The sequence below is a fragment of the Cucurbita maxima genome, unplaced genomic scaffold (genome assembly GCF_002738345.1).
Source record: "Cucurbita maxima cultivar Rimu unplaced genomic scaffold, Cmax_1.0 Cma_Scf00049, whole genome shotgun sequence".
Lineage (NCBI taxonomy): Eukaryota > Viridiplantae > Streptophyta > Magnoliopsida > Cucurbitales > Cucurbitaceae > Cucurbita > Cucurbita maxima.
In genome coordinates this window covers 717,452-731,243 of record NW_019272065.1, presented here as the reverse complement: position 1 = coordinate 731,243, position 13,792 = coordinate 717,452, and the positions used below count along the sequence as shown (strand labels likewise).

Sequence of the window (13,792 nt, the reverse complement as noted above, 5' to 3'; positions counted from 1 at the left end):
TTATTTCTTCCAAAAACATAACATTAGGTCATTGGACATCTCGGGGTGGTGGCATAGTTGGCTAGCGCGTAGGTCTCATAGCTTCGAGTTATCCTGAAGTCGAGAATTCGAGACTCTCTTAACCCCAATTTTCTTTTTTTCGATGTTTTTTTCATTAAATTTAAAATGTGAGTTCTTTCTTTTAGGCTTTTGGAATAAAGCTGAGCAAGGCTTCATTTCTTCCCAACATCCTTAACATTAGGTCGTTTGCCAACTTCCTTTATCATATATAGACTTTACTTCACAAAGGTAATTACAAGATATAGCACATTATCATTATACCATTAACAAAAAGAATCATTCTTTGGTATTGATCACCGATATTCTATTATACCCCTATTTCTCTGCAGCCAGTCTTTCAGTGATTTCTTTGTAACCTTAAGCCTCTGTACAGCTGCTGGTTTCCTAGTGGTGTACTTATTCCTTCCCATAATTCCATTCAGTTTTGTAAGCGACATGTTAGAGCTTTCTGAACCAGCCACTTCATCAAGAACAGTTGTAGGTCCTGCCGTAAGAACTTCAAGCCCCAACTCGTATTGCAAGAGTTTGGTTATTGCATCTCGTACTTCAAAGTTCTGTTGAACTAAATCTGGTTCAACTTTACTCACTCCTAAGACGATGACTATATCATCTTTTACTGATTCTCCTGCAGCCAAGAGAACAATGTTAGCACCCCTAAAGGATCAAAGGACGCTGCTAAAGTCCATAAGGGTTCAGTCCTATGTTGGCTAATTTAGAGAATGATCATGAGTTTATAAGTAACGAATACATTTACATTGGTACCAAGTTATAAGTAAATCCAAAGCAAAACCATGAGAGCTTATGTTGAAAGTGAACAATATCATACCATTGTGGAGATCTGTAATTCCTAACATTCAGTACTATTCTTAGAGGTGTGCTTAGACAGATGGTCCTATTCTCGCAAGTAGATATGTTTTGGAGTATGACATTACCTAATGCATAATTCTCCTTGATCATTCGCAAAACCGCGAGAACGACGATACGGGCTTCGACCTGATCACATTCACCAGATGCTTAGTTTCATGCAGGCATACTTTTGAAATTTGAGATAATTTAAACAAGGCATATTTTAAGGGCAAACTGGTGCTGGTTTTCCAAATAGAAAATTCAGTTCATGCTATTATGCGAACCTTTGTGAGATCCTGAAGGTCAATCGCTAGGCTTTCGATAAAACTCTTCTGCAGATGCTCAGCAACTTTTTCAAGAATTAAACATCGTGGTTTCCCGATGTCAGTTCTATTACAGGGTGCTGTCGCCTCCTCTTGCTGCTGATTGTTATTCTGTATAACTCCTTCACACCATTCTGCAATCAACTCCTTGAGATAATGGTCGTCGGATTTGAACCTGAAAATGTTTTGGTCTGAAATAAATGTCCGTTCATATGCAAAGAAATCAAAGGCATCTTCCGGGCATTGCATAAATGCTCGCTAAGCTGGAAGAATGGAAAAAGACTGATTTATTTTACTTCATTGTTGGCAAACACTATACCTATCATGAATAGGAGACTAAATGTCAGTAGCGGAAATTGGATCTCGACATGATTCTATTGTGAAAAAGGAAGATCAAATCTAGATTAAATTACAAGCTTAGTTAATGAATTTTCAACTTTATGTCTATTTAGTCCATAAATTTGAAGTGTCTAAAGGTCCATAAAACTTTAAACTTCAAATTTGTCTAAGGTCACGAACTTTCAACTTTATATCTAATAGAACAATTAATTATAAAAAAGTTGAATACATTAATGACCTATTAAAAGTTTAGGTTCTTATTATACATAAAAAAAATTCAGTTTTATATTTAATAGATTATTTACTAATAAAAAGACTAAATATGTTAGGGACATGTTACTCAAAACAAGAAAGTTTAGGGGCCCATTGACACAAACTTGAAAGTTCATGAACTAAACTTGTAATTTAACCTAACATCAATTTTGTATACGTTACCCTGATTTCCTCATGTCCTGGTAAATAGCAAGGCATTGCTGTACTTCGTGTAATGAGCCATAAGTACTGCGGGCTCTCAGAAGTGTACTGTAGGTCACCTGCAAAATGAAAGCTACCATGATTATGGATGCCTCTCTTTTCCTTTCATGGTTGGTGGTCCATAGCACTTAAATTCTTAGCTGCTAACGAAAGACAATCAAGCTAGCAGATGGTTTGTGACTCTTGCATGTTGAACGGAAAAAGAAGATCAATACTTACTAAATTTGGCTGTATCTCAAATCTTTTCATTTCTTCAAATAATGAAAATGCCAGCCTCCAGTTTTTACATCCAACGCAAACCTATACCATTGCCAATGACAAGGATGTTTTAAGAAAATAGCCAACTAATATATACTGGTATGGGGGCATCACTATAATGAACTCTATATGTCCGTCTAATGATCATGGTTAGACTTAAAAAAGTATGACAAGAGAGATTGAAACCTTGATAGCCGTCGTGTATGCAACAACATCAGGATCGACTCCAGCCATACGCATGGTTGTCAAGATCTGCACTGAAAATAAACATTGCAAGTGAAAAGTGCATTAAAACGAAGCTAAAAGATCAAATACAGAGCCATGTATCTTGTAAGAATCAAGGAAGAAACCATAGAAGCATTCAGCAAGACCACACCAACTAGAATTATATTCTCAAGGCTAAAGCTACCCTTATCCTCTATCCTCCTCAGCTGTCTTGGGAAAGAAAGTTTTTAGCCTCCGGGAGAACAGGTGATGGATAGAAATGTGTAATGAGCAATGAAATTTTGACGACAATGGAAAGTATACTCAATCAACAACGTTGCCAATGCTAAGAGGAAAAATAACTTAATCGAGAAGAAAACTACATTTTTTACCTGCACAGCACTTTTCACGTCACGAGATCCTCCACATATGTCAATCAAAATTGACCAGCTAATGTGATTGGGTGTAAGACCAACACTTTTCATCTCCTCCATCAAAGCTTTAGCATGGTAATAATCAGTACCACAAGCTTTCATTAGAATATTATAGGTTGTAATTGTAGGTTTGAAAGTAAAATTCCCAGCAAACTTGATTTGATGTACATGAGATTGAGCGTTAGGCATATTAGTAATACACAGTTGAGATGTTGGATCAGCATTCAAATTGTCATCGGTGCTGTTTTTTCTCTCTATATCATCCCAGAGTTCCTTTTCCTTCCAGGAGCGAAATAGACGAAAAGCTCTATCAAACTGGCGAGCTTCGACACAAGCATGTAAAAGAATATTACAACACTGTGTATTAGGTTCACATCCTGCAGAAACCATCTCTTCAAACAATTCGATTGCCAACTCAACAAGACCCGAATTAGCACATGAACTGATCAATGAAGACCAGGTCACCATATTTGGTAATACTCCGGCTGATTGCATGTCTTCTTTGACTCTGAGTGCCATTTTCCACAATTTCGCATCTGCAAAAACCTGAATAATAATAATAAATCCTCAAAATATGAGATACTGTACCATAGTATTTCACGGCTAGAATTTTTACGAATGAAATTTATACACCGAGTATATCTTGCACCTTTACAATTGTGCTGTAGGTGAAGACATCCAACTTCAACACACCTGTTGTTTCCAAATGCTTTACTTCCCTGTAAATGTCCTGTGCCAGATCAACTCTTCCTGCTAGGCAACAGGCCTTGAGAAGGATATTATATGAGGCCATATCAGCTGGTACACCAAGATTCTGAATTTATGAGTACTCATATCAGATATGTCGCATCACTAATGAACTCTGTTTCTTCGATCTACCTAAAAGCATGATTAAATACTGGGGATAGGGATATGCATTGAACATGTTGAGAAACAATGAAGGAACTCCATGTCTCCAATCTTTTATTTTCTTCCAATGTTGGTGTGTGTTGAGAGAGAGGGAAGGATTACCTGCATATTTTTGTACAATTGAAAGATGTAGTTCAAATCATGGGCGTTTACATTCATGAGACTGTTGAAAACGTATACATTCGGGGTGACATTCTGACTGAGCAAATCCTGCAGAAAATTGAAAAATTGAAAACCTGAATCTCTGTGAATATAACTCTTGTAGAGATCTAAAGAATATAAGAACTTTCAAAAAGAAAGTAACAATTATTAACCTGCTAAACCTAAAGCAGCTACAAATCTAATAAATACATTCAAGATCACATTTTCCTGAAGTCTCTAATTTATGAAAGAGTCTCTGTTGCACACTAAGGATGTTGAAACTGATAGTCAAGAACAGTGCTTTATTTTCTAAACTACAACTGCTCAGATGCTTATAAACTACAACTGCCATTTCTGGATAGATGTTCGAGCAAGAATTACCTTATCATACGATATACCTTAGCATAGCTATTCGAGCAAAATCATCTTTCATATGTAAACAACAAGCATTAAACATAATTTCGCATTGCAGTTAGCACAGTACCTGATGATAGACGTTCCTCGATTTCTTGTAGTCACCACAGAGACCACAGACATCAATTATTGAGCGGTAGATATACATATTAGGACCATTCATATGAGCCTTGGATTCTGTATATGCCATGAAAGCAGATTTCAAGTCCCTTTTCTTGCCAAATTCATTTATAACTGTACAGAATAATATATCTGCTTGTGGTAAGATGCTAGCGTACCTATATAATTCATCAACAACAAATTAGTGGTTCAGATACAGTATATTGTATCGACACCGATTACTGCTGATGATTCCAAATACAGTGAAGAAAACTATCAAGTCAACTAAAAACCGAACGACTATAAACATTAATTCTTGTAATTGAATTTTAACCTCTTGAAAATGCATTTGATAACAAAAATGAAGGTTTACCTAATTGCCATTTTTGGATTGCGGGAATCAACACACAGTTTTATTACTTCTGACGGCTTCATCATTTCTTTGATTGAGAAACCAAAACCTGAAAACGGTAGCTAATTGTTAAACAATGCGAATAAATACCTGTTGGAAATCCAATCATGAACATTAATAGAAGCAGGTTGTTTAGTAATAATCAATTTCCACATTCGAGTAATTGAGTTCAGATTTCACAATTGTGCTAAGCTTTAACGTTAAATTTACAACACTTAACAAGGATCAAGCATGGAAAATTCCCGAAAAAAAAGTTTCCTCTTAGAATTACCAGCCCTAATCATACGAATGCTTCTTTAAATCTGATGTGACAATGTCTACTCTGCTACATTTCAATATATTCCTGCCGCAAAATTTAAAAGAACAGCAAGCGCATGAAAAATTCCTAAGTTACCGGAAAGAACCTCCATGAATTCGACGAGCTCCTCTAAGTCTCCGGACTTGGAAATTCGACGGCATTCTCTCCTCAGAGACTCTACAGCCGACTCATCGCATAGTCCCACAGCCGAAATCCCAAGCTCCTCGACCTTCCTCAAAACCTGCACGACATTCCAAAGATTTCCCTCTCTAAGACACCGCGAAATCCCCTTGGCCACAAGCTCAACAGCCAACACCGCAGCGAATTGCGAGGGCTCAACACCAGCGACGACCACACTTTCCACCACCATCGCAAAATCGTCAAGCTTCCCGCACTCGGCAAGCTTCGATGCGACGTCAGCGTAGTGACGGAGAGAAGTTTTCCCGCCGGATGAAGCGCCAGCAATGTCCCATTGGACGGAGGACAGAAGAGGAGAACGGGAATGGATAGTGGAAGGACGAGAAGAAAGCGGTGAGTGCGTTCCAGTAGGAAATACGTTGGAAAGCGAGGAATTTAGGGCCTTAGAGTGGCTAGGGCGGCGGGAGCAACGTCCGGCAATGGAGCTGGAGGAGGAGGCGGAGCCGAGGATGAGGAGGACGCGCATTCTTGGCCAACGGTTAACGAGTTCTGAACTTCTTCAGTTGATTTATAATTCTCCTCATCGGAATTTTCCTTTTTTTTTTTTTTTTTTTTGTATGAATTAATTATTATTTTCGGGAATGGATTTGATTTGAAAGGCAGCGGTTTGTTCTCTTGTTTGGTGGTACGATAGCAATAGCAAAACGCCGCCGTTTCATTCCTTTTCTTGTTCAGATATTTTTAGACTTAATATAATATTATTTTTCTATATTGTGTTATATATTCGTTTTTTTTTCTTATTTTATATTCATATTTAAATAAGTTTTCACATAATAAAAATATTACTGCATATCGATTCTCTTAAATTTTAAATATATAAAAATATAATATGGCGTACTATAATTAATCTTTAATATTTTAATTCAAAATTTGATTTTTTTCAATGTAGCCTATTTTATTTTAACATTTTAATAATATATGGAAGCCTCGAAGTTTCAAATTATAAATGGTTTGGTTAATAATATGAAATATATTTACCCAAAATTTTAAAAAATTAATTTAATATTTAAATTTTTTAATATATATGGGATTAATTTTGATAGTGAAAGGGTAAAATTGTAATAATGAGCCCAATCTTGTCCAGCCCAATTTTGGCCCATACTTTCGGCCCAGCACTAATTAAAAAAAATATCAGAGATTATTAATAAAATAATTAAAAGGAAAAAAAAGGAGCGATAATCAGCGACGAATCGCCGATCTTCTCCGTCTTCTCGATCTCAGGTTCTCTCCATTCCCGTTCTTTGTTTCAATTTTCAGTTTGTTTTTCTTCTGTTGTTCTGCGGTGATTAAACCCTAATTCGATCGCCATTGAAGCACTCAAGAATGCTTCAGCATCAAATTGTACAGTCCCCAGCAAGATTGGGCTTGACGAACCCTAATTCTCCTTCATTTCAAAACCCTACCCCACCGAAATTGCCCCCTTCTCAACAATCCCACCACCAATATCAATCCAATCTTTCATCTCCGACGCCCTCCTCCACGCTTCTTCCTCTCCTTCCTCCTCTTCCTAGAGCTCAAGCTCTTCTCCTGCAAATGGCTTCTTTAGCTTCCAAGCTCTTCGAAGTTTACCCCAATCGAGCCCTTTGGCTCACTGCATTTCGGGGCTCTCTTCCCACTTTTCTTAATTCTCAAACCCAGTCGGCTCCCTCTACGCCGCTTGATTCTACTCCGTCTACTTCGAAAGAAATTCTGTCACTGTTTAATGTTCTGCAGACTCAGTTGTTTGAAGCCGTTGCTGAGCTTCAGGAGATTCTTGATCTTCAAGACTCTAAGCAAAAGATTGCTTATGAAATGCGGGCTAAAGATGCTGCTCTTCGTGCTTTTGCTAATAAACTAAAGGATGCTGAGCAGGTTCTTGATGTTTTGTTTGATGATTATGCTGATTATCAGGGTCATAAACGTGTTAAAACGAACGATGATGTCGAAAACGAGTCATTATGTTCGACTACTACTGTTGCGTCCCAGTTGAAATTATCTGATATATTGTCATATGCTCATAAAATAAGCTATACTACTTTTGCACCACCTGAATTTGGGGCTGGACAAGCTCCATTGCGCGGGGCGCTTCCCCCCGCCCCGCAAGAAGAGCAAATGCGTGCTTCCCAGTTGTATAGTTTTGCTGATCTTGATGTTGGCTTGCCTAAATCAGTTGAAAGTACTGAGAAAACCATCGAGCCAATGATTGAGGCACCAGCTCCAGTGCCAACAGATGCCAATCCTTTAGCTCTGGCTGGTATCCAAGGGCTGCTTCCTCCAAATATCACTGTGCCATCTGGTTGGAAGCCTGGAATGCCTGTGGAATTACCTAGAGATTTACCAATGCCCCCTCCTGGATGGAAGCCTGGGGACCCTGTGCCATTACCCCCATTGGACTCTCTTCCTGTTGCTAGAGTTGATGAGCCACAATTGAGGCATAATGCTCTTCCAGGATTACACAGACCTCAAGAGCCAATTCAAGTTAGGCATGTTCAGTTGGATATTCTCGATCAAGACGATGATAGTAGCGATTATGCTAGTGAAGAAGGAAGCTCTGAAGATGACGATTGAGGAAACCCGCCTGCAGGATCGCTGACTAAGGTGCCTAAATGACCGTATAGCGACGAAACGGGCATGGGTGTAGAGATAATCACAAGGTTGCTGCTTAACCTTTACCTTTAAAGAGTGTGTAATAGTTCAGGAGATTAAGCATGTTTCCTTTGTTTTGAATGTAAGCTAATCAAACCCTCTTAGGATACTGGATGCACTTTGAACCTGAGTAAAGAGTACCCCAACTTTAGTACCATGTCGTTGGTCGGTCGGTCGAGTGTGTGCTTAATAAATTCTTTTAGTAAATTCATGAAAGCTATTGCCATGACAATTCTTGATTTGGTTGCCGAGTGCGTGCTTTGTAAGCCTGTAGTCATTCATGAAAGCCAAGCCATGCCTCGACAAGTCTCGTGGTACAATCATTTTACCTTACTATATTTGTTCGTTACTATATTTGTCGTCGAGGTGACTTGTAATGAAACGAAATGAAGATTGCTGATGTTGTAGCATTTTCTCGCGTGGTGATCATTGAACTCGAAAAATTTCTCATTGGCTTGTTTCTCTTGTCACTTGGGATTTCCCAGTTTTTAAAGCCTTCGGCTTGCGTTAATGAACAATGAATGCCGTTCTTCTAAAAGAAAACCATACCTTTTGGGTTTCAAGAACTGGGCTTTGAATCAGGCCCATTTGTTCGGTTGGCCCAAACGAATTGGGTTGGGCCTGGCATTGAATTTGAGAAAGACGCAAATAACTCCATGTTAACAAAATGAAAATATTGAATTGAAAAGTTGGGGTCAATAATGTAATTTCACACCTTCATTTTATTATTTTTCATATTTAATAATTAAGAAAAAATAATTAATGATCCATTTTTGTGACATGAAACAGCGAAGCCATACTCACATATATAAACGCTCAGCCGGCAAACCCTAACTCTTCTCTTCCTTTCTCTCTTCTCTTCTTCACTTCACACACGAACACTCTTCAATGGCTGTTGCCGCCGCTCGCCCACTTGTTTCGGTTCAGTCCCTTGAAGGGGACATGGCCACTGATGCGGCGCCCGGCGTCCCGCTGCCCGACGTGATGAAGGCTTCAATTCGGCCGGATATTGTTAGCTTTGTTCATTCCAATATCTCAAAGAACAGCCGCCAGCCCTACGCCGTCAGCAAGCGGGCCGGCCACCAAACCTCCGCTGAGTCCTGGGGTACCGGACGTGCTGTGTCCCGTATTCCCCGTGTCCCTGGCGGTGGAACTCACCGTGCTGGTCAGGGTGCTTTTGGAAACATGTGTCGTGGTGGTCGAATGTTCGCTCCAACTAAGATCTGGCGACGTTGGCACCGAAAGATCAATGTGAATCAGAAGAGGTATGCTGTTGTTTCGGCTATTGCTGCCTCGGCTGTTCCATCGTTGGTTCTTGCTCGCGGCCATCGTATCGAGTCTGTCCCTGAATTGCCTCTTGTTGTGAGCGACTCGGCCGAAGGCGTTGAGAAGACCTCCGCTGCAATCAAGGTTCTCAAACAGGTTGGTGCTTTTCCCGATGCTGAGAAGGCCAAGGATAGCCATGCGATCCGTCCTGGTAAGGGTAAAATGAGGAACCGTCGCTACATTTCTCGCAAGGGTCCGTTGATTGTTTACGGAACTGAGGGCGCTAAACTTGTTAAGGCCTTCCGTAACATTCCGGGAGTTGAGATTGCCAATGTTGAGAGGCTTAATTTGTTGAAGCTCGCTCCTGGTGGTCACCTTGGAAGGTTTGTGATCTGGACCAAGTCTGCTTTTGAGAAGCTTGATTCTATCTATGGATCTTTCGAGAAGCCTTCAGAGAAGAAAAAGGGTTACGTCCTCCCAAGGTCTAAGATGGTGAATGCAGATTTGTCAAGGATTATTAACTCTGATGAAGTCCAATCTGTGGTGAAGCCGATTAAGAAGGCGGTTAAGAGAGCTCCATTGAAGAAGAACCCATTGAAGAACTTGAACGCCATGCTCAAGCTTAACCCGTATGCCAAGACTGCTAGAAGAATGGCTCTTTTGGCGGAGGAGCAACGTGTTAAGGCTAAAAAGGAGAAACTCGACAAGAAGAGGAATTTGACTACAAAGGTACATCATTCATGTTCTTAGTGATTATATCTTCATTCTTTTAGAAATTAAGTTCCGCATATCTCCATAGTAGATTGATTGGGCTGGCGATTTCCTTCAAATACTTATTAAGTTGATACTATTTTTGATGTGGGTTTGGTTCCACTCTTAAGATTGATAGCATAATTAATTTAATTTTATGTTACTTACAGTTGAATCTTTGTATCCGGCTCATAGTTATTGGGGTCTGCTTAATGATATGCTTTTATGAAAATTATTGCTCTATGTTCAATCATGTCCTGTTATCATTTAACTTTGATATCATCGTTCTTGAGGACTACTGTTTACTCTCATCACTTATACTAAATAATTGATTAGATTGGTCGAATCTTAAGTACACCTTGTTCTATGTGCTCGCCTTTTCCATCCTTGTAAGTTCAAGTAATCTCTTGTTGAATTGGTAGAGAACTAATTTATTTTTTAGATTTCTTTGTTTCATCATGATGAGGAGATGTTCGTTTGATCCTTCCGAAAGTTTCTGTCCTTTTTGGTTTCTCATTTTTAGTTGAATCATCGATACTCCGTGGCCACAAGTTGTTTTTTATACGGTGGCACGATCATATGATCATATCATCTGCATTTTGTGGAACCAGACTTTGTTGTCTCAGTACATATCCTATTCATGGTGTTGACTTTCTTTTCTACTTTTTTGTGCATGAACCTCACAGGAGGAGGCTACTTCAATCAAAGCTGCAGGCAAGGCATGGTATCAGACGATGATCTCCGACAGTGATTACACCGAGTTCGACAACTTCTCGAAATGGCTCGGCGTCTCTCAGTAATTTCGTTTTTCGTAATTCAAAATCTCATAGACCTCATTACTTCGGTAAATCTAGTTTTGTCAAGGAGTTGATTTTTCTTGCTTGGATTGTCGTTGCGTTTAGAGTTTAGGAGAGGAGAACAATGAGTGAAGTAACATGATGATTTACGTTTGGCCTTTTGCTCTCCCATTTTTATCTACAATCCTCCCCTTTGTTTATCCACAAGGAGTGTGTAGTAGTTGGCTTATATCATCATGTCACCATGGTGAGATTACATGCACTGTGATATGCAATTCTTCTGCTTTTAATGGTCATTGTTCTTGATGCCCTTTTATTCAACGCCATATCATTTTTCCCCATTGGCTTAGCCTTAGTCTTGGAGTGATTAGTATTATGCAATTTCTAAAATTGTTTACAATTGTATATTGTGTGTTTATAAATCTTCAATATATACTAATATAATAATATATTTTCTTCCCCAATATATTTCTATATCATTTGATTATGTATTGAATTATTTTGTTTATATTGTATTTTTTTTCCTTAGATTTGCCAACCTTATCTTCAACAAATTATTAAATGCACAAACAAAAGGTACTAATTTGATTTGATTGGGTTGGAATATATATATATTTTTTTGTTCCTCAAAGTTAAAAGAACATTTTGACGTTTCTTACAGATATTAGTGTTGTAATATGACTTGTGAATGTTTAATATTTAAGTTTCTTAACGTGGCTAAGTATATTTTTAAAAGAAAGTGAAGAAAGCAATGACATGACTCGTGAACTTTATTTAAATCATTTGAATTACTAACTCAACCAATAAAGGGAGTTTTGCCAATTAATAAATAAGAAAGTTTGTGTGGTACCACCAACATTCAAAGTTTATTGAAACAAAAAGTAATTTCTTTCGGTTCCATCCTAAGTTGTTTGTCTACTGGTCCCTAATTTAAATATGTCTCAAAAGACATTTAATTTAATTTTGTATTTAATAAATCACCAAATTTAAAACGGTTTAATATATGTTTAATAGTATTTTAAAACATTAATAAATCTATTAGACCTAAATTTGAATTTCAACTTTCAAATTTGTGTTAAAAGATTTATATTAAACATAAATATAAATTAAAACCTCTTTTAAAGTTCGAGAGCCTACTAAATACAAAATTGAAAGTTCCATGACTAATAAATATATTTTTACAAGTTTAGTCGTCCATATGACATAAATTTAAAAGTAACTTTTCGTTTTTTCTTCTTTTTATCCTAAGTTTTAAATATAGTTTTACTCCCTTCTCTACGATTCAAAATATTATATTTTTATTCCTGACTTTTGAATTAAGCTTCAATTTGGTCATTGATTCCAAAATGTTACCCTCTTATCGTTGGGTTTTGAATCTAACTTCCTTTTTGTATCGAGTTTTTAGGATTTATAATTTTTGAAAGAGAATATTTTGTATTTTGAAATGCGTATCAATGTTCGTACATTAATTAGACACAAAATTAGTGACAGTTAATCAATAAAAAATAACGTAAACAAATCAAATGGAAAATAAACTCAAAACTCAAGGGTAAATGAAACCTACCCTGTAATAAAAAAAAAATTCAAAATTTAAAAAATAAAAATATTTTTTTTCCTATTTTTTATTCGTCATTAAAAAGGAATAGAAAGCAATTGGTGAACCTTTTGTGAGTGGGAAAAGGGTTTAAAATACTAAAAATAAAAGAGATTAAGAATTTTACAAAAATAAAAATAAAAATAAAATGAAAAAAGACCATTGGTTAAGATAAAACGAAAAAAGGTTTAATATTATGATTTTTTTTTTTCAATTTTTTCGTCGAATTTTTAATAATAATAGGAAAATAAATTGTCTTTTGGAGTTAACGATGAGACTATGAATCTCTCTTAAGGTCATTTCTTAAATCTTATAATATATATATAAATAAAAGTTTACGATTCATAGAAACTCACAATTGTTTCTTTTTAAGTACAATAAACGTCGATTATAAAAATTTAGACTTTAATTTCAAAAAAAAAAAAATACATGTCAATTAGAAACTAAAAAATATTGTATCACGGTAATGATATAAGGAATATTATTCTTAAGAACTAGTTTATATTTTTCTATTAGTTTTATAAATTGTATGTAAGAGCGGAGAGAGGAACAAACCCAATAAATTCAGATTTAATCAAATATTTCAAAATTAGATCGAAATCTAATAAGAACCCGAGAAGAAATAGATCATATTCTACCGATCTAGATTCATATTTTTAAATCCAATTTATATATTAGAAAAAAAAAACCTTTTTCAATTCTTACATAAAAAAAGATGAAAAGTTTAGGTAAAAAGATTCTAAAAAGTAACGTCCTCGTTTTGCAAGTGTCGTATTAGTGCCTAACTATGTCGTTTTTACAGGTCACTTATTCTTTAAAATTACCGTTACCATTGATGTCAAGATAAAAAAAATTTCTAGCCACATTACGAACAAAAAGAAAAACAAAACATATTTTGTCATCGATGTCTTTTTTAGGGGTTTTTTCTTCTTCTTTTTGTTCCATTCCTCAAATTGGAAAATCCTAAATTGTGAATAATTTAATTTATTATAAAGTATTTTATTCTTATTAATTTTTTCGTTTTTGAATGCAACAAAATCAAAATAGTTTAGACGATGTAAGTTCATTGAATCTAATAATTTAATGACTAAATTAAGATAACAACATAACATGACTAAATTAAGTTAATTATCACTTCTAGTTTCACGACAACTCCTTAATTATTGCCCTAAAAACGTTTTAAATGACTTAATTTCCTTTATAAATCTCACCATTAGGTATAAGCAAATTTTTTAATCTTATTTTGAGGGAATTCAACATTAAATTAATGGGATTTGACATATAAAAATAATAAAGTTGCTTAAGACAATAATTCTAAAAATAAAAATAAAAACTTTTGTCTTTACATAAT

General features: G+C 36.3%; 3 protein-coding genes across 5 annotated transcripts; 2 read left to right on the top strand and 1 right to left on the bottom strand.

Moving 5' to 3' along the window:
• Positions 1–245: 245 nt before the first annotated feature.
• On the bottom strand, positions 246–5,940 carry LOC111471192 (pentatricopeptide repeat-containing protein At5g02830, chloroplastic). 3 transcript variants are annotated; one of them, XM_023116895.1, is made up of 12 exons: positions 5,308–5,940; positions 4,875–4,962; positions 4,473–4,680; positions 3,950–4,057; positions 3,632–3,752; positions 2,897–3,474; positions 2,487–2,552; positions 2,262–2,342; positions 2,004–2,101; positions 1,191–1,404; positions 993–1,053; positions 246–685 (listed from the first exon to the last, which is right to left on the bottom strand). In XM_023116895.1, exons 1-12 carry the CDS (start codon positions 5,873–5,875, stop codon positions 354–356), a joined length of 2,523 nt encoding a protein of 840 aa, XP_022972663.1. In that variant the 5' UTR covers positions 5,876–5,940; the 3' UTR covers positions 246–353. The 3 variants fall into 3 exon arrangements, with proteins under 3 accessions (XP_022972663.1, XP_022972661.1, XP_022972664.1); XM_023116893.1 differs by having other exon boundaries at positions 2,897–3,484; positions 3,588–3,752; positions 5,308–5,939; XM_023116896.1 differs by having other exon boundaries at positions 2,897–3,484; positions 3,588–3,752; positions 5,318–5,497.
• Positions 5,941–6,577: 637 nt separating this feature from the next.
• Positions 6,578–8,446, top strand: LOC111471233 (mediator of RNA polymerase II transcription subunit 4). The gene has a single exon (XM_023116947.1). The coding sequence runs from the start codon at positions 6,733–6,735 to the stop codon at positions 7,954–7,956; it is 1,224 nt and encodes a 407-aa protein (XP_022972715.1). The 5' UTR covers positions 6,578–6,732; the 3' UTR covers positions 7,957–8,446.
• A 411-nt stretch (positions 8,447–8,857) lies between these two features.
• Positions 8,858–11,173, top strand: LOC111471180 (60S ribosomal protein L4-like). The gene is made up of 2 exons (XM_023116877.1): positions 8,858–10,029; positions 10,737–11,173. Exons 1-2 carry the CDS (start codon positions 8,923–8,925, stop codon positions 10,848–10,850), a joined length of 1,221 nt encoding a protein of 406 aa, XP_022972645.1. The 5' UTR covers positions 8,858–8,922; the 3' UTR covers positions 10,851–11,173.
• The last annotated feature ends 2,619 nt before the right edge of the window (positions 11,174–13,792 follow it).

Bases quoted from the DNA above. Each gene is read 5' to 3' on its own strand.
- LOC111471192 (XM_023116893.1), bottom strand. From the start codon at position 5,875: ATGCGCGTCCTCCTCATCCTCGGCTCCGCCTCCTCCTCCAGCTCCATT. The intron at 4,058-4,472 runs GTACTGTGCTAA...AATTTTCTGCAG, and splicing joins CGAGGAACGTCTATCATCAG to GATTTGCTCAGTCAGAATGT. The intron at 2,343-2,486 runs GTTTCAATCTCT...GCAATGGTATAG, and splicing joins CATACACGACGGCTATCAAG to GTTTGCGTTGGATGTAAAAA.
- LOC111471233 (XM_023116947.1), top strand. From the start codon at position 6,733: ATGCTTCAGCATCAAATTGTACAGTCCCCAGCAAGATTGGGCTTGACG.
- LOC111471180 (XM_023116877.1), top strand. From the start codon at position 8,923: ATGGCTGTTGCCGCCGCTCGCCCACTTGTTTCGGTTCAGTCCCTTGAA. The intron at 10,030-10,736 runs GTACATCATTCA...TGAACCTCACAG, and splicing joins AGAGGAATTTGACTACAAAG to GAGGAGGCTACTTCAATCAA.